This window comes from Enhydra lutris, unplaced genomic scaffold, assembly GCF_002288905.1.
Source record: "Enhydra lutris kenyoni isolate GAN:26980312 unplaced genomic scaffold, ASM228890v2 scaffoldscaffold82, whole genome shotgun sequence".
NCBI classification, from domain to species: Eukaryota; Metazoa; Chordata; class Mammalia; order Carnivora; family Mustelidae; genus Enhydra; species Enhydra lutris.
This window is the reverse complement of record NW_019154166.1, coordinates 373,817-394,712: the sequence shown is the minus strand read 5'-3', so window position 1 is coordinate 394,712 and position 20,896 is coordinate 373,817. Positions and strand designations below refer to the sequence as shown.

Sequence of the window (20,896 nt, the reverse complement as noted above, 5' to 3'; positions counted from 1 at the left end):
GGGCTCCGTGCTCACCCCACACACACACACTTCAAAGAGCAAAGCCCAGCTGAGCTGGGCAGGGAGGGGCCGTGCCAGCTGCCAGGGTCCTCCCCTTTGATGTGGACCCAGCCCCTCCGTCCCCCCGGCTGCCCAGGGCCTGAGAACCCGGCCCGGTCATCTTTCCCCAGCCCCACCCTGACCACCCATCCGGCCAACCTCGCCCACATGCTGCCCTCCTCCGGGTCTCCCGCTTCCTTCCCTCCGTCTGCCCGTCTCCATCCGGGCCCGCCCCCTGCAGCGCCGGACGCCCATCCAGCCCCGTGCCTTGTCTCCATCTCTGTGTCCCCCACACCCTTGGTGCAGCCCCTCTCTCCAGGGCTCTGCTGCCCAGTGCCTTCGCCTACTTTGCTGCTGGCTGGCCGTCTTGTCCTGATTTCTATGAGCATTTAGGGATCGTGCGTTTGGACCCTTGACGACATACGTGATGAGCGTCGTTTGTCACCTTCCTTCTACTCCGATTGCGGGGTCTGTGTGACCCGACGCTCTCCGGCCCGGCGATGGCCCCCGCTGGCCTCTGGACCGCTCACCTCGCTCAGGAAGGCCTGCCCCATCCAAGACGATGACAATGCTCCCTAATGCGCCATCTGCTGGGTCTCAGAGATCTCCTCATTGTCCTTAGCACGGGAGGGTAGGGGCCATCCCACGCCCCCCCGGAAACCCGTGACACGGCGCCACCTTGTCCCCACACACCGGACACCGAACGGCCCGTGTCCCCCGTGTGCATTCAAAACGCATACCCCAAAGTGTCCGTCCCGTGCCCCCTGCCCCATACTTCGCCTTGCCCTCCTTCACGCATTCCGGAAGCCCGTTTGCGTGGCTCAACGCAGACACAGTTCACGGTCCCGCTGCCAAGTCTCTCTGTGGGAACGCGCCTGCTTCGTCCTGCGTGTCCCCTTCTGCTCCAGCCCCTCACGAGCACCGTGCCATGCAGTGTCCACGGGCCGGAGTTGCTCTCCTGGGCGCGCAGGTGGCTGGGGCGCACGTGGCAGGCTCCGAGGAATCCTGGTGCTTTGCTCTCCGGAGGGGCCCTGTCACCGCGCCCGTAGCAGCTTTGATCACACTTGGTAGCGGCGGCCTTCCCAACAGCTGCCCATCGGAGGGGTGTGAAACGGCATCTCATTGTCGCTGGGATTTGCATTTCCCCAGGGATGGGAGTCGGGCACCGGCTCCTCCTGGAGTCGTGGCCTTCTCCACCCTCTGCCCGCAGTCTTGCCGGGTTCTTTGGCCTTCTCACGCAGATTTATAGCCCTGGACTTTTATACTTTGCTTTCCACTCTATTTTCATCTGTCTGGACTGATTTTGCGAGACGGTCTCCCTTCCATCCAGACGGACTGGCAGCACTGCCCGAGCCGCATGTGGCATACCTGTCCCCGAGCCTGGGCCCCCGCGGGAAGGGCGTCTCTGTCGGCCCGCTGTGTGGATTAGGGGAGCGCACCGTGGAGACCGACGGGGCGAGCCCCTTCCACGGTCACTTCTCACCAGGTTCTTGGCTGTTCCTGAGCGTTTCTTCTGCCAAATCAACTTCAGAATCACACTGCCAAGGCCATGAAGGACCCCCACGGGGCTCAGACCAGGCGTGCAGTGAGTCCACAAACTGGTGACCCGTCCGTCCGCCTCCGCCCACCCTCCTGCACCTCCAGAGTTGCTGGCATGGCGGTCCCGGACTCACGGCTTCATCCCAGAAGTGGCGCGGTGGGTCAGAGGACCAGCGCCCTGGCTGGGGCAGGGCAGGGCCCAAAGGTCCCCAGGAGGCATCTGGTCCAGGCCCCATTTTTTATTGTGATCCAGAGCCCACCAGCACCTGATCCTCCTCCAAGAAGTTGTACCCCAAACCTGCTGGATTTCTGCCTCTGCTCCAGCCTCTCCCCAGTCTGTGTCCCTGTGACTCACCCCTGCCCTCAGGACGGAGACCAGACCCTCTAACGAGGCATCCGAGGTTCTCCATGACCTGGTCCCTGCCTTCCTTTCCTGCCAAAACACTCTCCTCATTTGGGGACCCGCCCACACACCGCACCATTACTGCTGCCATGGGTTTGTGCCCTCTTCCTATCCCACCCAACAAAAAGCCTCACCTCCCTGCCTGCCTTTCCAGCTCAAGGGCCACCTCCTCCAGGAAGCCTTCCCTGACCCCATGGAGTTCCAGAGACCACTGTCTCTTCGGTGAGAACTCTCAGCCCTTTGCACATCATGAAGTCTGTGAGTGTGGGGGCCCCACCCCGTCTTCCCACGCCCAGCCTGCGTGCTCCCGAGGACGGGGAAAGGGTCTTCTCCTTTATGTCCGAGGCTGAAAGCTCCTGGAAGACAGACCCTGGTTCTCTCCTTCCTCTGTCCTCCTCCACAGCAACCGCCATGCTCGTGTCCTTCCTCTGCTGGAACACGCCTAGTGATGGGAACTCACTCCCTCTCAGAGCAGCGTGTCTCCCTCGCGGAAGAGAGAACAGAAACTACGGTTTGTTGAACCCGCCATGTTCCAGGCTCTGGACACAGTGACACTTCAAGCTGTGAATTCCTTCCATTCCTCAGATGCAGAAATGAGGCTCTCCAGGTCACAGGGCTGAAGGGACCACGGAGTCGGGACATTCAGACCCAGGACCATGGCGGCTGGTGGAGAAACATCTTTCTTATGTGGAGGTGATGCTGGACGCCCTTGAACTCCATCCCGAGCAGTCAGCTGGTTACTGGACAAAGCAAACTATGTATGGGACGCCTGGAGGGTCAGGCAGTAGAGCACATGTTTCCTGGCCTCTGGGTCATGAGTTCAATCCCCAACTTGGGCACAGAGTTTACTTAAAAAAAAAAAAAAAAAAAAAAAAAAAAAGCGAACTGTGCAAGGCACAGAGAGGCACAGTGACTCACCTGGAGTCACACAGCAGGATGATGGCAGAGCTCGGACTAGAACCAGAGGGCCCTGACTCCTAGACCAGAAGGTTCTGCTGTTCCTTACCTCCTCCCTGAATCAGAGGCAGCTCGGAAAGAGGAGGCCACGCAGGGCTCCAGGTCCCCTGGCTCCGGCCAGCACAGGGAAGACCATCCCTATCTGCATGACCCGCTTACAAAAGTACCCGAGACCCCTCAGTCCACTGCACTTGGAAGACAGACACCTGGGGCTCCAGCCGAGGCTGCACCCCAGTCCGGACGAGGACAGTCAATGAGAGGTGGCGGCCCTGGAGGGAGCGGGGCGCGCGGCGGGACTGCGGGGATGCCGGGAAGGAAGCCTGACAGGCCTCACCTGCTGGGGGATGAAGGAGCTGGAGAAGGTGACCGCGGACCAGAAGAAGATGCCACAGCTGAGAATCACCTTCCTGTTGAAGCGGTCCCCCAGGTAGCCGAAGACGGGGGCGGCCACCATGAAGCTGCAGATGAACACTGCAGGGGAGAGGGAGAGCATGATGGGGCGCCCATGGCCACAGCCGGGTCCCCACGCCACCTGCCAAGCCCGGGGTCCGGGGACAGCCCTCGACCGGGACCAGGGGCCCAGGAGAGGTGAAGGGTCCTACTGCCCCACCCGCTCTGCCGCAGGCCCGGCTGGTCCAGTGGGCAGCCCTTGCAGAACTCGCCAAACAGCAAAGATGGATTTGTTGAGTGTGGTACGTGCCAGGAGCCGTGCCGGGAGCTCACCACCCGGCATCATGGGTGTGCCCCAGACCGCCGCACCTCACAGAGGTGGGAAACAAGACGTGCCCAGGGCCCCACTGGCAGCCAAAGTCCCGTGTGCTTTGATCCGGACTCTGGAGGCTGCTCCTTGCACCTCCCACATTGCTCCCCTTATTAGCCTTGGGAAAGAGGGTCAGAGAGGGGAAGGGACCTGCCCAAGGTCAAAAAGCAACGTACGAGTGGGCCCGGAGCCCCGGTCTCCCACTCTCACTCCCAGCGGGCTGTCGACACTTCCCTGACCTCCGCAAACAAGGCCTTTGTTCATTCACTTGTCCATCCGTTCAACGAAACAGACAAAAATTCCCGCCCTCTTCGGCAGGAGAAACCGAAGATCAAACAAAAACTGGTGTGTCAGACGGTGACAAGTGCCAAGAAGGGTAACAGGGCAGAAACAGGAGGCGGGAAGTATGTGTCTAGAGACAAAGCAGGTGCTACGACTTTAAACAGAAGGGTCAGGGAAGGTGACACTTCAGCACAGACCTGGAGGAGGTCAGAAAGCAAATCCTGTAAATACTGGGGCAAGAACAACAAGTGCAAAGGCCCTGGGGCAGGAGTACGCTTTGTACATCTGAAGAACCGTGAGGAGGCCAGAGTGGCTGGAGCAGAGGGATGGGTTGCAGGGGGGGGAGCGGCCAGATGGAGCAGGGCCTTGCGACCCACTGTGGTGACTGTGGTTTCCACGGCTGAGAAGGAAAACACTGGGGGATGCTGAGCAGGGCAGTGACGTGACCTGGTTTTACTCTTCTAGAACAAGAGAGCAGCAGCGTCTCCAAGGACTCCGTGGGGATGCCACTGCTGGCGCCGGGTAGGGCCTTGGGGCCCCAGGTGGGACGAAGAGGCCCAGCCGGGCAGCATACACCCTAGGGGCCAGGGGTCAAGGCCACTCCCCCACGCTTCCCCCAGAGACCGTCCAACAGTTGACGGGCAGATGGCCAGACAAAGGCCAGGGGTGGGCAGATGAGGTGGCCAGCGGGCCGGGCTCTGACCGCCAGGCCGAGTGCGCAAGCAGACTTGGTGTCTCCCTCAGACCTGATCTGGGCAGAGGCAGGCGGGAAGAGAAAGGGGGTGGCGGGAAGGAGGGACAGGGAGATCGCGGGGAGAGGGCTGGGTTGGAGGAGGGGGACAGTGTCCCCCTCGTCCTGGTGAGCAGGATGGTGAGCGTGTGGCTGCTGGGGACAGAGCCAGCATCAAGGGCCATGGGTCTGGGCACCAGAGACCCTCCCTGGGCCCAGAGTCCGCTGTTCCTTCCCAGCTGGGTGACGGTGGGCAGGCCTCCACCTCTCTGTTCAGGGCCATACTGATGGCTTTCCAAAACAGTGGGGGTGTAGCGGGGGACCTTGACGGGTGGGATTTGCCAGCTGGCGTGGTGCAGAGACGCCCACCACGGTTGACCTCAGGCTGCCAGAGTCAGGGGGAGGTGTGCACCACATGCTTCCTTCCGCTGAGCCAAGCCGGGGCAAGGGCGGGCCACAGCCTCACCAACACCAGGACGGCAGGAGGCTGCAAAGCGGGGAGGGAGGGATCTGGGTATCTGCTATGTGGGTTCTGAACGCAGGATGTTGAACCCTGGGTCTGCACGATTCAGCCGCTCCTGACGGCTGTGTGCAACCACTGGCTCACACAATTCCTGAAACTCTAACAACAGCCTCTCACGTGCCAGCCTCTTCTTCTGTAAAACAAAGATAAAACGGCAACTCCGGGGTTGCTGAGAGCGCAAGGTAAGATAGCGCCTGAGGAGCCTGATGCCACGCCCCGCACAGGGCCCACAGCCTTGGTCAACACTGAGCTCTTGTTTAGGTTAGTCAACACAGAAATTACTTCCTCATATCTAGAAAAAGAATTTTCCTGCTGGGCCTGCCTCCCAGGACCTGCCTGAGATCAGACCAGGATGTGGGCCTCATCAGGACTCACATGTATTAGGGGAGGAGAAGGAACCGTTCCTTCTATGCCTGTCTGTGCTGGGGGTCGCGGGGGGGGGGGGGTTGGCAAAAAGAATCAGATCAAGAGTGACCCCTGTCCATGAGTTGCCCTGTTTGGAAACCAGTGAGGAGGACAAGGATCGTGAAAAGAGGCTTCGTGGAGGTGGTGACACCAGAGCAGGGCTCTAAAGGGTGCATAGGAGTTTACCGGGATGATAATACTTAAAATCAAGACTATTCTTACACCACCAGTCTTAGAAGCAATACCGCAGGAAGGTGAAGGTGGCGGGGTGCTTCCCATTACCAAGAACCTCACTTCCCGTTGGTGGCCCAAGCACACGCCTTGGACCTCAACACCAGTCACCTCACTGCCCCACACTCTTCTCTTCACCCGACAGGAAGGTACAGAGGCCAAAAGGAGTGAGGTCATACAGCTTGCAGGGCGGCCAAGCCAGAGGTTAAATCCCATTTGTCTAACTCCAGGGTCCTCGCTCTAAATCACACTACAGACCCCAGCACGGGGAAGGGGGACTGCAGGAAGGTAGGCCAGGCCAGAGCAGGGGAAGGTGCTGGAGGAGCCCGTGGACAACCATGGCATGTCTGCTCTTCCCCTTCGAGGAGAGGGTGGACGGACCCAAGGGGAGAGCTGCCCCGGGCCATCCCCACCCACCGCCTGCCACAGAGCGGACCTCAGGCTATTTGCCGGCCCGTCTGAGAGGATGGCCGCTCAGACACAGCCTGTCCTCACGGCCCAGCCCCAGCCGAGCTCCACTGTGTCACCCTGTTATAGAGCTGGGCCACTGACAGGAGGAACTCGCCCAAAAGGACACAGTGACCCTCCTGAGCCTGCATCCTCGGGGACAAGGGTGTCCGGGGTCAGGAGGGACAGATCCATCTGTCTCTGCAGCCCTCCCCTCTGCTCGGGACAGATAAGAGAGGGGACCCGCCCAGACCCTCAGGGACGTCGTAGGGTGGCGTGGGGTTCCGAACACAACCAGGGCAGGGAGAAGAGGAAAACCGCGGCCAGCAGGAGGACCGGCAGAGGGGACCTGGTCCCTGGCGGGTGTGCAGAGGCTTCTGGCCAGCGGCCACGGGCCGGGGGTGAAGCCGGCTGGGCGTCCCCTGCCCACGCCCCCCCCCCCCCCCCCCCACCTTCGCTAGAGGAGAGCTTTCTGCGCAGCCAGGCGGCCCCACCCGGTCTCAGCGGGACGGCTTTCCCAGCAGTTCCCACACGAGGACATCCTGTGGTCCGGGTGTGGGGAAGCCCTCGGCAGCTCACGTGTGCTGAGCCCACAGGACGGGGACAATAGGGCCCGCGGGCAGGGAGCCAGGCCAGAGGGGGCAGGGCCTCGGAGCCTCTCTGTGGGACGGGTGGTGCCCCTGCCATGCAGGGCCAGGGAGAGCTCAGGGAGGGGCTGCCCAGGCCCCTGACCTTCTCTGCGGGCCCACACCCAAAGCCCGGGACCACGCCGCTGAGCATTCGGAGCCCCTCTGACCCCACCTGTGGGGCTGTCGAGCCCTTCTCGGGGCGCGCTCGGCCCTGCTGATCCCCAGAAGATGGTCCTGGGGCCGGAGCAGCTGAGGTCTGGGCTGGGGGACCCGGGCTTCCCCACAGTGGCCCTGGAGCTCGGATCCAGCCCCCACCGCAGCCTCAGCTGAACGAGGCTATTTTTACAAAGTCCAAATCTGGCCCAACTGTTATTTGGGGAGACTTGCCATCCTTCATCTCCTGTGGGCAGGGAAGTCACTCAGGCGGGCTCTGCCCACAGGACGTGGTGGACGGAGGCCCAGGCAGCCAGACGACGGGGAGGACCCAGGACAGCCCAGCCCCATCACCGTGCAGACTTCCTGCAGAGAGAATGGGAACCACTCCTCCCTCCCACTGCTCAGGACAGACACCCTGGGCTGGCCCCTCAGGCCTCAGCTAGATGGGTTCTTGGGCCTCCCTGGGAAAGGACGGGGCCGGGGGCAGCCTTGCTGGATGAAGTGGGGAGGGGAAAAGGCCAGAAGGAGACGGCCCCGAGGCAGAGCTGCTGTCTGGTTTCAGTCTGAGCTGGCTCTTCCTCTGTCCCCCGTCCCCACTCTGCCCCGACCCCATCCTGGAGCATCCTCGTGACCACTCCGACCACAGCCCTGGGCTGCCTCCCCCTCCCACCCACCCCCACACTGAGCCCCAGAGAGACCATCCCGACACCTCTGTCGCACAGGGACCTGCCTATCCCAAAGCCTTCTCTGGCCCCCCACCATCCCAGGACGAGAGCCAGATTCCTTATGCGACGTGACCCTGCCCTCTGCCCAGCCTTCCCTCCCTCCGCTCCCCCACAGTCCAGTCCCTGGAGCCTGAAGCCCGCTCCCCTTCCCCGACTGGCTGCCTTACAGAGGCCCGTCTTCTGATTTGCTAATTCTCTCTTTGACTGGGTCTAATTGCTCCAGTGTTGAATTTCAGTGCCTACCTTCTCACTTCCAGAATTTTGAGCTGAGTCTTGGAAGGAGCTCCCCGTTCCTTCTCACTAAGGTGCTGCCCCTGTCTTTTAAGTTCGACTCTTTCTGTGCCACCTTGGAAATGGAGCTCATGCAGCTTGGACGCCCTGAAGGCAGACCTAGTGCCTGTACTTTGCTTAGGGATCAGTTTCCCCATTTTCCAGCCTCGGCTGGCCGCCTCCTTGCAGGCTCTGCCCATTTTCTGTTTGACTCTGTCCTCGGCAGGCACTGCCATCTATGTCCCACACAGGCCCCGGGTCACGGAGCCTTCCCCATGGAGCAGCTAGGTCTGCCTCTGGGGGGTCCTACATGTGGAAGGGCCTGGACCCTTCTGGCCCACGGATGTGTGCCCTCACAGACAAACTGTCACTGGCCTGAGGGCGCAGCCAGACATCAGGGAGCTTGCCCTGGGCTCTGAGGGGTGACCAGGTCACCCACACGACACTGGAAGCCGAGGCTGCATGAGCCGATCCTCAGAGCCGGGGAACCCCGGAGCCTGGGTCCTGGACTGGCAGACGGTCCCATGCATCTGGGCGAGAGCTCTGTGGAGCTTCCTGGCGCCGCTCTCCCTGCTTTTGATGTGTATTTAAAATTCTTCATCGTAAAAATGTTTACACTAAAAACACCGTCACAAGCTCCGGCAACAGATCCCGGCCGCCGGGTGCACTGGCCCACTTGGCTTCCATACCAGCGCCCACCCTGTTTTTGGGTCCAGGTCTCTGCGTTGGCCCTGGAAATCCCCCTGCTCACTTGGGCTTTCAGGCTCAGCTACGTAAGGTACCCGAGCAAACGCCCACTCACCCTGCCGAGCCCCACTCGCATGTCCCCTCCTCTGGGAAGGCCTGCCCACCTGCCCCCAGGCAGAGCTAGCTGCCCCCTTGCTCTGTCCCCATCCCACCCCAGGCCCCAAGGTGCTCCCTATGCCTGGTGGCGACTGGACATGTTTTCTGTTCCCACTGGAAAGCAGGGACAGAGACTGGGGCAGAGCCCAGCCCAGGGCCTGGCCAGCAGTGGGCTGGGCAGCAGCTGCCCCTCAGGGGGTAGGCTCTGCAGGCTCCTGGTTTCCCAGGGTGGCATGAGCTGTAATCATAGAGGCTGAGCTGCTGCTCCTCCCTGGACTCGGGGCCCGGCTCCCACCTGGCAGCCCTCTGCCCAGGGATTGCCAAAAGCAGGCTCTTCCCAAGCCGGCTCTCAAGATTGGGTCCCGGGGAAAGGCAGGGGCAGGCCCAGGCCTGACCCCCGGCTCTCCCCACCCCATCTCCGAGCACAGCAGCCCCCGGGGCCCACAGACAAGCAGCAGACTCTGCTCGCAGCCTCACCCTTTGATCTGGGCGCCTCCACCCGGCTCTGACCTTATCAGGGGCTCGGGGAAGAGACAGGTGCCCGGGGCCCAGGCCTGTTAGCTGATTGGCCTCGTTGCCCACTGAGTCACATCCTGGTCTAGCTTGCCCGGCTTCTAGGCTCCGGGGCCCGCCCGGTAGCACCGGGGAGCGGGTGTTAAGGCAAAGGTCATGGGGGTACAGGACTCTGAGAGACCACCGCCCAGAGAACAGGGATAACAGAAGCTCAGATGCTGGGGACAAGACCCGGACAAGCCAGCAGCCACCTGTGTGCCCTCCGCACCTGGAGAGTGTGGCACACACGGGGTCCCCATCCCAGGCCCGCACATCCTCGTGGCTCCTCTCGGTCTCTGCCCCTTCGTCGGGGACATAAAGCTGCAAAGAGAGCTTCTGGGAGGAGCAGCCAGAGATGAGGACGCTGCTGGCTGTTTGTCCCCCTCCAGCCAGGTCCCCGGGGGCCAGCAGGGGCCGCCGTGACTTCCCTCTCTCAGCCAGGGAGGTGGCCAAGGACACATGGCAACAGGCTCTCCCGGGGAGGCTGTGCGGGCCTCAACCTCACCGGTGGGGCTTGAGTGCAGGGAGCCAGGGCAGACCTGGCTCCTGGTCGGTCGGCAAGGCCAAGGCCAGGAGGGGAGGAGACTCGGCCTGGTCCCCGGGACTCAGGGGCCACAGAGTGGGGGTGGCTGGAAAGCTGGGCTGTCTCCTGCCTTCCCAGCCCCACCCCCCACTACATCCGGCCGAAACACTCCCTTCCAGGCTGCGTGGTGGTTACTGTGTGCTCAGAGCCTGGGAGGTGAGCCGCACCTGTCCTGGGGGTGGCTGACTGGCTCTGGCCCAACTGGGAGGCCCGGCCAGAGGGAAGGGCCAGGGGACGGGTGTGGGCTCATGTCCTCAGCGTGGTGCTGGGGGCAGTGGTGGGGATTGGCTGCCCTTAGGGGGCCGGGCCCCCGAGCCTTGCCCCTGCCCCAGCTCACTCAGCTGTCTGTCGGGCTGAGCCCTGTAACCACCAGGCCCTCCCTTTGTGCCCCAAGGACCCTACCTGGGAACGGGCCCAGGCTGCAGGCCCTGGCTGAGTGGTGATGCTCTGGGGGCTCATGGAGGCCATGGAGGCCTGGCACAGCCCTCCCTGGAATGCCACCGAGACAGGTCAGGCAGGTTTCTGGACAGGGCCGGCTCCCTCTACTCCGCCCTCCCTGGGGTGCCCAGGCCGGGCAAGGGGTTCACACTCTGGAATGCACACCACGGACTTCCTCCCACACATCTGACCACGACTCCAGGGCCAAAGGGAACTGGAGCCAAAGGAACTGGGCCCTCAGCCACAGAGCCAGCTTGGGACACTGGGTGGGTCAGGCAGGGGCAAAGGACACATGGGACCGGCCGCAAGGGGCAGATAGGCAGGGACAACGGCTCACGGCCTGCCACACTGCCCCAGCCCAGGGGGCGGAGGACATCACGCCCAGAACTCACCCAGGAGCCAGGCTCTCAGGCCCCTGCCTGGGACCGGCCAAGGGGATTTCCTGCTTTTACATCTGGGAGAGGATTCCCAGCCCAATGGGTGATGGAAGCAGTTGGGGCGGGGGGAGGGGTGTGCTGCGGAGACATGGTCACCAAGTTTCCACCGACACCATCCTGCACAGCAACCTAATGAAGTCCCTCCAGTAACCTCAGGGTGGACCCTGGACCACCAGCTCCAGAGGAGGCCCCAGACCCCAAAGGAAGGGTCACCTCCCGGGCCCCGGACCTGGGCCACACCCTGTCTGTCCCCCACTGACCCCTCAGACTATTCTTTGTCTGTTTTACAAGAAAGAGGGAGAGGCTCGGGGAAGCTATCTTCTAGGAGCCTCAGCCATGAGATGTGGACACGAAGCACACGTCCCTTCCCGAGAGTCAGAGAGACGCCAGCCGGGCCTGTGGGGGGCGGCGGGGCCTCACCTGACTGCAACAAGCCGGCTCCGCGGTCCTTGACCCCGAAGTGCTGCTGGATGTCCAGAAGGACGCCTGTGAGGGGAAGACAGAGGGTGCTTACAGGTCATGTCTGGCCTCCCCTCTCCCCCCGAGCCACACCCGGCCCTCTGTCCCCAACCCGGCTCCCACCTGCCGGCCTGGAACTCCCACCCGCCCGTGGCCCTGCCCTCAGGGGAGGCCACAAAGCCCCCGACAGTCACTAAGGAGGCCTTCCAGCCCAGGAGCAGGCAGAGGGGTCTCAGGCCGCGCTCACACCCCCTCCCCTGCACGTGCACACACCCCCCGGGCTGTCCCCGGGGTGATCACCAGCACCCCCACTCTCCCGACACCAGAGCTGAGGTGCCCAGGGAAGCAGGCGGGGCTCCAGGCTTCCTGTGGGGAAGGGGACCCCTCGAGGCCTTGCTGGCCCTTCTCCCAAGTCCCAGCCATCTCTACTCTCCCATGAGGACTCAGCATGTCGGGGGGCGAGCGAGCGGTGGAGAAGGGGCACAAGCAGGAGAGCTAACGTCAGCAGCAACGGTGGGCAGACAGCCACGGCCACACGGGCCAGCCAGCTCCTGCACCCCGCTCCCTCTCCCAGTGCTCCACCGGGCTCCTGAGCCAGGAGACCCCCAGCCCTGCTTCTCACAGAGGACCGCGGAGGGCTGGGCCCCCACATATGTGCACGGAGAAGGGACGGGGAGAGAGGAGGAGAAGCCCCCCACGCTGAGGAGATGACAGGGCCTGCCTGCGGGGGACTTCTGGCCCTCGTCACGATGATAGTGAGGACGATGGAGCCCACCTCCACGCCGTAACTGGTTTCCCGGCTCAGGCCCCACGCGACCCTACGAGCCCGGCCCACAAGGCCGGGACTCTCCCCCACCCCCAGACAGACAGGGAAACCAAAGCAGGGGGAGCTCAGCCCCGTGCCCCAAGTCACACAGCAACGACGTGGGCAGAGCCGCAGCCCCGAGCCTGCCGGAGGCACCTGTTGGCGGCTGTCCCCCCCCCCAAGAGCCATTTCCTGGGATGCGGCCTGACAACTGAGAAACACTGGCCACCTCCTTGTGAACGCCGAGTGGATTTGCCATAATTACCCATAATGAAGAGGCTGTGTGAGGCCCAGTTAATGACTTAATAACCAAGGCGGGCTGTGGCCATGCCCCGAAGGCGGAGGCCGGGGGCCTGTCTGGGGCCTGCGGACGGTAGGGCTACCAAGGGGCCCCATCTCGGGGAACCACCTGTGCTCACCTCCCAGCCCCACAGACTGTTCGTGCCCACTCCCAATCCGAGCCCTCCGTTCCCCACCCTCTCTCAAGCCGCCAGCCTCTCCCGTGGCTCCCTAGTGCCTCAGACAAGGACCCTGGCCTTCACCAGGCCACAGGCTGCAGGTTCAGCCCCTCCAACCCCACGCCAGCCACACTCCTCGGAATACCACCGCCCCCGTGTCCCGCTGCAGCCCCCAGGCTCTCCGAGGCCCCCTGACCGCCCACCCATCCCCATCCACCCTGGGGACTGTGCTGTTCCGGCCACTCCTTCAAGACTAGTTCAAGCACCTCCTCCGTTGGGAAGTCTTCCCGGTTTCTCCCCTCCCATCACCCTCAATAAGTCAGGTGCCCCCATGCGCCCCTGCCCATTCTTGCTTTAGCCCTTGTCACACTCAGATTAGCGAGTTCTATGGGGAAGGCGCCTAGGGACATGGATACGCGGTCTCTGGGTTCACCGCTGCTGGGACCTAAGGGCCACCAGGTGTGGTCGCCACTAAGGTCTGAGCACCATGAGAGGCTCTGAACGTGCTCCTTCTAACCCGCTGCTACCTAGGATTTTCGACCCCGTGCTGCATGTCACGTTAGTCACCCAGCACGTCAGGGTCGGAGAGGAGATGGGAGACCAGGTCTATTAGCAAACACCGAAGCATGTCCTTCGGCCTCTGCATGTCCCTTGCTCTCATCGGCCCCCGGCCCAGGGCGCAACACCCAGCCAACCCACACAGCCAGTTGTGGACAGAGAGAGTGAGTAAGTGGACGCTCCATGCCCCCCTCCTGCAGGAACTGCTGCAGAGTGGTGGGAGGGGGGGTGACAGGTCATCTGCAGCCCCCAGAGGAGACACGTCACAGGTTCCGTGTGCTTACAGACAGGTGCAGTGGGGGGGGTGTCCCAGGGCCCCTGCAAGACGAGGGCAGGGGGCCGCCCTGGGGGAGGCAGGCCATAGCAAGACGGTCGTCATGAAGATGGCATATGTCCCCAGCAAATCAAACACTCCTGCATCTTCCCTGGGGCACGTTCTGCCTAGCCCCCTGACTAACCATGCCTCACCCCTGCAGCTCTTCAAGTCCCAGAGTATGCCTCTGCCTCCAGGAAGCCTCCCCTGACTACCTCTGATGCACAGGGCTCCTGGGAAGGGGGAAGGACACTTTTCCACATCTAGACGGACATCCTGGGAACTCCTGGACGGCCAGAGCCCAAGACAAAGGAGCTCAGCACCCCAGGGCCTGGGCTTGTGTCCACAGCCTGAGCTCCAAGAAGAAACTTCCCTGGGAACAGGGCTTCGTGGAAGCTGTAAGGGGCCATTTTCCCTCTTAGTGGCCAGGAAGGGGCTATGGCCACAGGCGGGTGAGATCCGCTGGCCGCTGGCTCGGGAAGCATGTGTCACAGCAGCCTGCCGGTTGTCTCGGATTTTCCTCTGGGCCCCAGCCTGGCTCAGGCCCACACACCCCTCCCTTCTTCCCACCACAGCCTTATTTTTAGCCTCTTTCCTGGAGGCTGAGGTTTGGTGGGGTCACAGGACAGGCCTCCCGCCCAGGAGCAGCCTCCTTGGCCCAGGCCAAGCCCCTGTACCAGCCTGGGGCGTGCCAAGTGGGGCCCCCAGCCACCCCACAGCCACAGCTGCCAGTCCAGCCCCTCAACCCACAGTCAGGATCATCCCACAGGGGCCTCCTCCCTGGCCCAAGGAAATGCGCTCACCCACTGACCCCCAGTTACACTCCTCCCAAGCACCAACCAAGGGTCTCGCCTCTCGTCCAAAGCCAACCGTCCCTACTGCCCCCTGGGGACGCTGCCCTGGGGCGCCCCTGGCCTGGGCCTCCCTTCTGCCTCCTGCACGGCAGCCCCTAGTCTTGTCCTGGTGGTGGAAACGGTCCTGGCTTGCTCCCTCTGCCAGCCGCTCCTCTCTCTCCCTCCTTCATAGCTGAGTTTGTACAAGAGTCCCCCCATCCCCAACTCAGTGTCCTCCTCTCCATGTCTCCCCCGAAACCAGCCTTCCTGGTGGCTTGGCCCCACCCTCCTCCCCATCCCCAGAGTGGCTCATGGCGCTCCCCAGCCCAGAGCCCCCTCACCCCTGCAGCCCCATGAGTGACCCCCAAGAGTCCCCCTTCTTCTGCACCCGGCCTCCTTCTGGGTCTCCAGCACCCCTCTGCAGCCTGACCTTGCCTGCACTGTACATCTCCGCCTGAGTCCCGGGCTCAGGAGCAGACACTGAGGCCCGGGGCCGCCAGCTCTGGCAAGAGCAGTCACCCACAAGTTCCTCTCCGTTCACTGGCCCGACCCCAACATCAGTAATGCTACCCACCACGGTGCTCCCTGGGTTAGCTGAGGGTGACGGCTGCCTCGTGCCACCGCAGTGAAGCCCAGACTTCCAGCACGGGAGGCCCCATGGCCCAGGTCCGCACAACCAACAGTTTAGAGGGGAGAACCGGGACTCACCAACCCGCTGCCAGGGAGACTGGAAGCCACTGGCCAGGCCAGTCCAAGGCCCCTGTGAGATGCACCTCCCAGCCTTCAGGCTTCTGAGCCTTGACAACAGCTGGGCCCTCCTCCTGGGGGCGGGGGGGGGGGGGGGCCGCTTCCACCCGTGTCCAGGGCCAGACCCAAGGTCATGTCTCCCAATTACCCCTGCCTCCCTCCTCTGATGCTCTTGTTGAAGAGTTGACGTGGGAGCTGGTCACAGATATTCACGGTGTCACAGCCCCCGCCACTGCTGGTGCCCAGGAGACCGCAGAGGAGCCAGGTCCGGATCCTGACCTGCTGCAATCACGGAGGCCTCCCCAAGACCAAGGTAGAAGAGGAAATCACACTGACCTCAGGAGCCCCCACCCCAGACCAGCCTCAGATGCAAGGCTGGACCACATGACCCTGAGGTCCCTTCCCGCCTTGTCAGCCAGGGCTGGGCACGCCCCCAAACACAGATGCCCACACCCCACATTCACCCTGCCTTTTTCAGAGCAGCAGACAACTTAGCCGACTTCCCAAGAACACGGCCTCCAGAGGCTGACCATCTGGGTTAAACTCGGCTTCTCCACTTATGGAGCTGACTCTCATTGACTACGACATGGTGCGTTATCACCCTTCCAAGGTGGCAGCGGCTGCGTCCTGCCTGTCCCAGAAGGTTCTGAGCCAAGGAAAATGGAACTTAAAGCAGCAGTATTATACTGGATACACAGAGAACCAAGTGTTGGAAGTCATGCAGCACATGGCCAAAAATGTAGTGAAAGTTAATGAAAACCTAACAAAATTCATTGCCATCAAGAATAAGTATGCAAACGGCAAACTCCTGAAGATCAGCACAATTCCTCAGTTGAACTCAAAAGCCGTCCAAGAGCTTGCCTCCCCTCTGATGGGACGGCCCTAGGCTGCTGTGGCCCTCGGGGAGGAGTGCTCCGTCTGTGCCCTTGGTGTCGCTGATTTGCAACTCTTCACTTTGTATATAGTCCTCTGGTCTATTACACGAAACCTTTCCTTAGACCTATTTTCTAAATGTATATTGAGGCAAAATAAAGCTATTAATTAAAAAAAAAAGACAAATTACTTAACCTGTGTCTGTATCCTCCTCTGTGATAGGTCTTAATTCTAAGATCTGAGTCACCTGGTTGTGAAGCTTCCATGCATTAATCGGTACAAAGTGCTTAGAACATAGCCTGGCACACAACAGGTCATCAGTAAGTTACGAAATGTCCTCAGGGACGGGCGCCTCGGCCATGACCAAAGAGCAGGGCAAAGTCCCCCCTCACAGTTCTTTTCTCCAAAATGGGGCAGACGGCAGGAAAGACAGGGGCTGGGGCTGGGAAGGGATGGGCCACGCCTGCCACTGGCTGGTCCGTCTCAGAGGGACTGGGTCCCCTGTGGAGAGCTCAGAGCTAGCTGCTCTGGGAGGATCACTGCCACTCCAATGCTCAGCCAGAGCTCCCGCCCCGATAATTACAGGAGCCCGAGGGCCTGGCTCTGGATGGCTAGGGCTGTGAGCCACAGGCGGGCCCTGCGGGCACCGCCCCCCCACCGCCCCCAGCCCGAGGGGACCGGCCAAGGCTGTCCCTGAGCCGGACCTGCTTTCATGCACAGTCGCATCTATCCTGCCTCCAGGGCTTCTGTGGGGCCACATCCTGCCCCCATCCCCTGGGGAGGAACTGAGGGACCTCTGGGAGCATCTGGCCCGTGCTCTGAGACTCCGACCACCCCTCAGACAGCTCCCCAGGGCCCCCCATCCTTGCCACCTCCACACTTGTCATATACACACCCAGGTCCACTGACCTCTACCCCCACGTCACTGGATAGATCCGGGGGCGTTCTGTGGGAACAGCTCGGCAGTCCTCTCTACAGGGACCGTGAGGCCAAGGCCCCCAGCCCTGGGCTGACAAGGCAGGAAGGGACCTCAGGGTCAGCCTCACGGAGAGGACCCACCTCTGCCCTAGAGGACCCAGACCCCAAGTGTGTGGCCCTAAAGAGCCCTGCAGCTGCAGCAGCCCCTTCCTGCGGGTGCTAGGAAGGAGCACCCCCCGCACCGCCCAGACCCCCCACTCCCACCGAGTCTCCGTGCCCAGAGTGGGCAGGGACAGGCAGCCTGGCCTCTGTCCCGAGGTTCCAGTCTATCATTTGGGGCCAGCTTTCCTGGAACCAATTTGGCCTTAGTAATTTGGGGGCTCTGCACAGCCACTCCTTCCCTGACACACCCCCAGCCCTGGACCGGCTCAGGGACTCTCCCGAGACCACCAGGGCCATGCTTATCCAGACCCACAGACCCTGGATGAGGCCGGGGCGTAGGGGGGAGATAAAGCCTCAGTGGCTGAGACCCACGGCGGCTCCCACCTCTCAGACGCCAGATGGACATTCAGAAGGGAACGTGGGGCAGAGGCTGCCAGGCCAGGCGGGGGCCAGCCAGTGTCCCTCACCTCACCCAACACCCCTCTCTACCTCCATACCAACTGCCCACATGATTGCTGGAAACAGTGAGCGACCCGGCAACGGCAGCGTCCCAGACACAGCCTGTGCTCCTTGCTTCACGGGAGCCTGTTGGGCAAACCCGCACTGGACGGTGACAGGACCATGATGAGTACACAGAGCTCGCCGTCGGCAGGGCGCGGCCCCAGTCCGGTCCCCAGGGCAGCGGAGGGACCCCTGTGAGGGGACGCCCTCCCAGCCTCCACGCTGCTCACTTCTTGCCCAACGTAGGTGCTCTGCCCCTCACCCAGCTACCCTCAGGGCTCCTGTCACCAGCCTCCCCGCTGCCAGGAGAGGGCCAGGCCCTCACCGTGTGGCCCAGGACCAGGCTGTAGAGGAGACCCGAGAGTCACCTCCGGAACATACAGAAGCCATTCTGCCCCACATGGGGCAATGAGACCCCTCCGCCAGGGCTGGTGTAGGGGGAGATGGGTGTCCCCAGACCACATCCCCCTGTCCCTCCCATTCATGCAGGGCCCACAGCCTGTTGTATGCCATGGTGGGAAGAGAAGCGCCTCACTGTCCCCAGCACCAGGACCCGGGCCTCAGCAGGGTCATCCGAACCCACCAGGGCCCCCAGTCTAGAAGAACCCGCGGGGTTGAGGCGGGACTGGGTCTAACCACCCCTGGCACCCGGCCGCACCTTGTCCAGCCCCCCATGCAGATGACTGAGGTCGGACCCTCAAAATGGGGCAGGTGTGCTGAAGGCTGTGGTTGGAAGCTGGGAAGCCTTCCGGAAGGAGGCCAAGGCACCAAGGAGACCCCCCCAGGGGAGACTGGGCTCAGCTGCTAGCAGCCACTAGGGAACTGGCCTGGTTGTCCTGGGGAAGGAGGGCATAGGCAGAGCTGGTGGGGGGACAGGGCAGGCAGCAGGGACCACGTGCCTCACACTACCCTTGGGAGCAAGACCCTAACCACAGAAAGGGAGGGACAGAACCATCAATGGTGCACTCAGGGCTCAGAGAGGGTCAGGCTCTGCCTTAGGTGACATAGCAGGTCCGACACAGCCAGGAACAGGAAGCTGGGCTGGGGGGACGGGGACAGTCAGGGCCATACAGGGAGCCTAAGGACCCAGCCAGGGCCCTTGTCACCTCCCTTGCTCTCATCCCCTCTGCCGCAGGGCTTCAGGCCCCCATACCCAGGCAGAAACTCAAGCCCCTTCCTATCCGGGGAAGAATGGGAGCCCCTCCTCTCTGACCGTAACCTGCAGCCCTGCCGCTCCTCACAAAGCAGGAAACAGAGGCAGAGCTGGCCGGTAATGCCCTGGGTCCCAGACCAAGTAGCGTGTTTCAAGGCATGTCCTCTGACAGGCCCAGAGCGCAGCCGGAAGGTGTGGAGACGGGCCCTGGCGGTGAGTCATTTGGCCCTGGCGGTCCAGGCCGGCCCGGCCGCTCACCTGCCTGCTGGCCTGCCAGACAGGCCCTCTGGAATGTGGCCCTGGGACACCGCGCCCCGCAGAAGTTACCGCTGACGTGGCTGCGGCCGGGCCACCCAAGGGGATGAGGCCCCCTGAGGTGTGGACCATCTCTATCCACGAAGATAGCCACAGAGCGGGGAGCCTGACCTGGCTTCCACCCAGCCAAGTGACCCTGGACAGCCCTGGGCCTCTGCCTCCCCATCTGTCAGCCGCGGACAGACTCAGCCAGGCTGACCATAGCCAGAAGCCCAGGCTGGCAGCACCCCCCACCCCATCCCACCCCCAGCTCAGGTGTCCTGCCAGGCCCACGGGCCCTCCTGGGTTTGTGCTGGGGAGCAGTTGCTGTGGGCCACAGCCACGGCTTCTACGCCAGAAAAGGGCTCCCCCAGGGCAGGGCTCTGCCTCTCCTCCACAGCCCCTACCCTGCCCCAGTTCCAGTGCCCCGTCCACCACAGCCTGGATCAGAGGCAAAGAAAACTGGGTCTCAGGGAAGTTGGGGCAGGGCCTCCACTCCCAACAGCCACTCTCCGGCGGTGCACAAGGCCTGAGCCAGCACCTCCGGCTGGGCCTGTCTCCAGGAGCCCAGTGATGCCTCCTACACCCTTGGCTCTGCTTCCATTTCACAGATGGAAGAGGGGGAGCCCAGAGGCAGCCCTGGCACCAGGACACAGAGCTGGGGAGAGGGACCCCAAGACCCTCACTAGATGGGCCTCTCTTCCTCCTGAGCTGCTAGCCATGACTGGACTCAGAGTGGAGAGCAGGGGCCGCAAGGTCCATAGGGGCCCCGGGAGCAGAGCCATGTGCCCAAGGGGGGCCTCACACTGCCTCTGTCAAATCGAGCCACAGTGCACCTGCTCGGAGGGCCCTTGCCCTGGCCGGAAGCAGGGGCCATGCACCCCCACCGCCACCAAGAGGACGCTGCCCCAGGAGGGGGTGGGGTCCTGGTCCCGCTTGTCTTGCCCTGCGAGCTTTAATAGGTGCCTGTCCCCTCTGTGCACACAGCAGATGGACCGAAGCATCTAGAGGTGACTGATGGGCTACGTCGATTTTACTCAGTTGAAGCCACCCCAAAAGAAAGGCCAGGGCCAGGGCTGGGCCCTTCTCACCTGCTTCTGAGGCCTGCTGCCCTCAGGGGGTTCTCATGGGGAGGAGGAGAGGCCATAATTAGCTGGGAATGCGGGGACAGAGCCAGATGCTGCTGCAGTTCCCAGGATGGAGACCGGCCTGCTGAAGAAGGGAGGGGTTCTCAGAGGGACCTGGAAGGGACTACGCCACACAAACATGGGCAGGGTGCAGGGCCGGCCTGGCGGGTGCAGAGGCCCGGCGGGGACAGCACTGACAGGGTGCAGCTCTCCTGGGGGTCTGCTTGGCCTAGGTGCTTAAGAACATCCTCCTGGACTCCCCCAACCCAGGAGGTGGAGAGGAGGATGCGGCAACCCGAAGGCTCAGGGGACACCCCCAAGGTCACCCAGCCGGGAAGCTGAAGAGCCTAACTCCAGCTCTGGCATCGAAGATGGGGTCCCTGCCACCCACCGCAGTGACCCAGCCGCCGTGGCCGGACCCACCTGACGTGCACTGCAACTGTAGGTCATGCGCCGGGTTCCAAACGTCAGTATGAGAAAAAGAGCAAGCTGTCCCATGGATAGCTTTTATATGGATGACATGGTGACGCTTTCAGATAAATCGGGTTGAATAAAATACATTAATTCACTTATTTCTTCTTACTTTTCTGATGTGGCTGCTAGGAATATTTAAATTATGTATGTGGCTTGCATGATATTTCTTCTGGACAGAGCTGGCCCCTACCATAAAGACAGAAAGACGCAAGACAGCTTTAAAGACAGAGACGGAAACCCTCCGTTCTTTGACGAGGAGGCCAGGGCCACGT

The 20,896-nt window shown here is 62.4% G+C and overlaps 1 protein-coding gene across 1 annotated transcript in view; it reads right to left on the bottom strand.

The window, feature by feature from the left end:
• The window catches only part of LOC111161069 (sphingolipid transporter 2), a 29,915-nt gene that overhangs the window by 6,336 nt on the left and 2,683 nt on the right, over positions 1-20,896 (bottom strand). Inside the window, exons 2-3 of the mRNA XM_022524536.1 lie at positions 11,370-11,435; positions 3,273-3,409 (exon numbers count right to left, since the gene is read on the bottom strand). Coding sequence (XP_022380244.1) covers positions 3,273-3,409; positions 11,370-11,435 — 203 coding nt within the window. The remainder of the gene's footprint in view (positions 1-3,272; positions 3,410-11,369; positions 11,436-20,896) is intronic.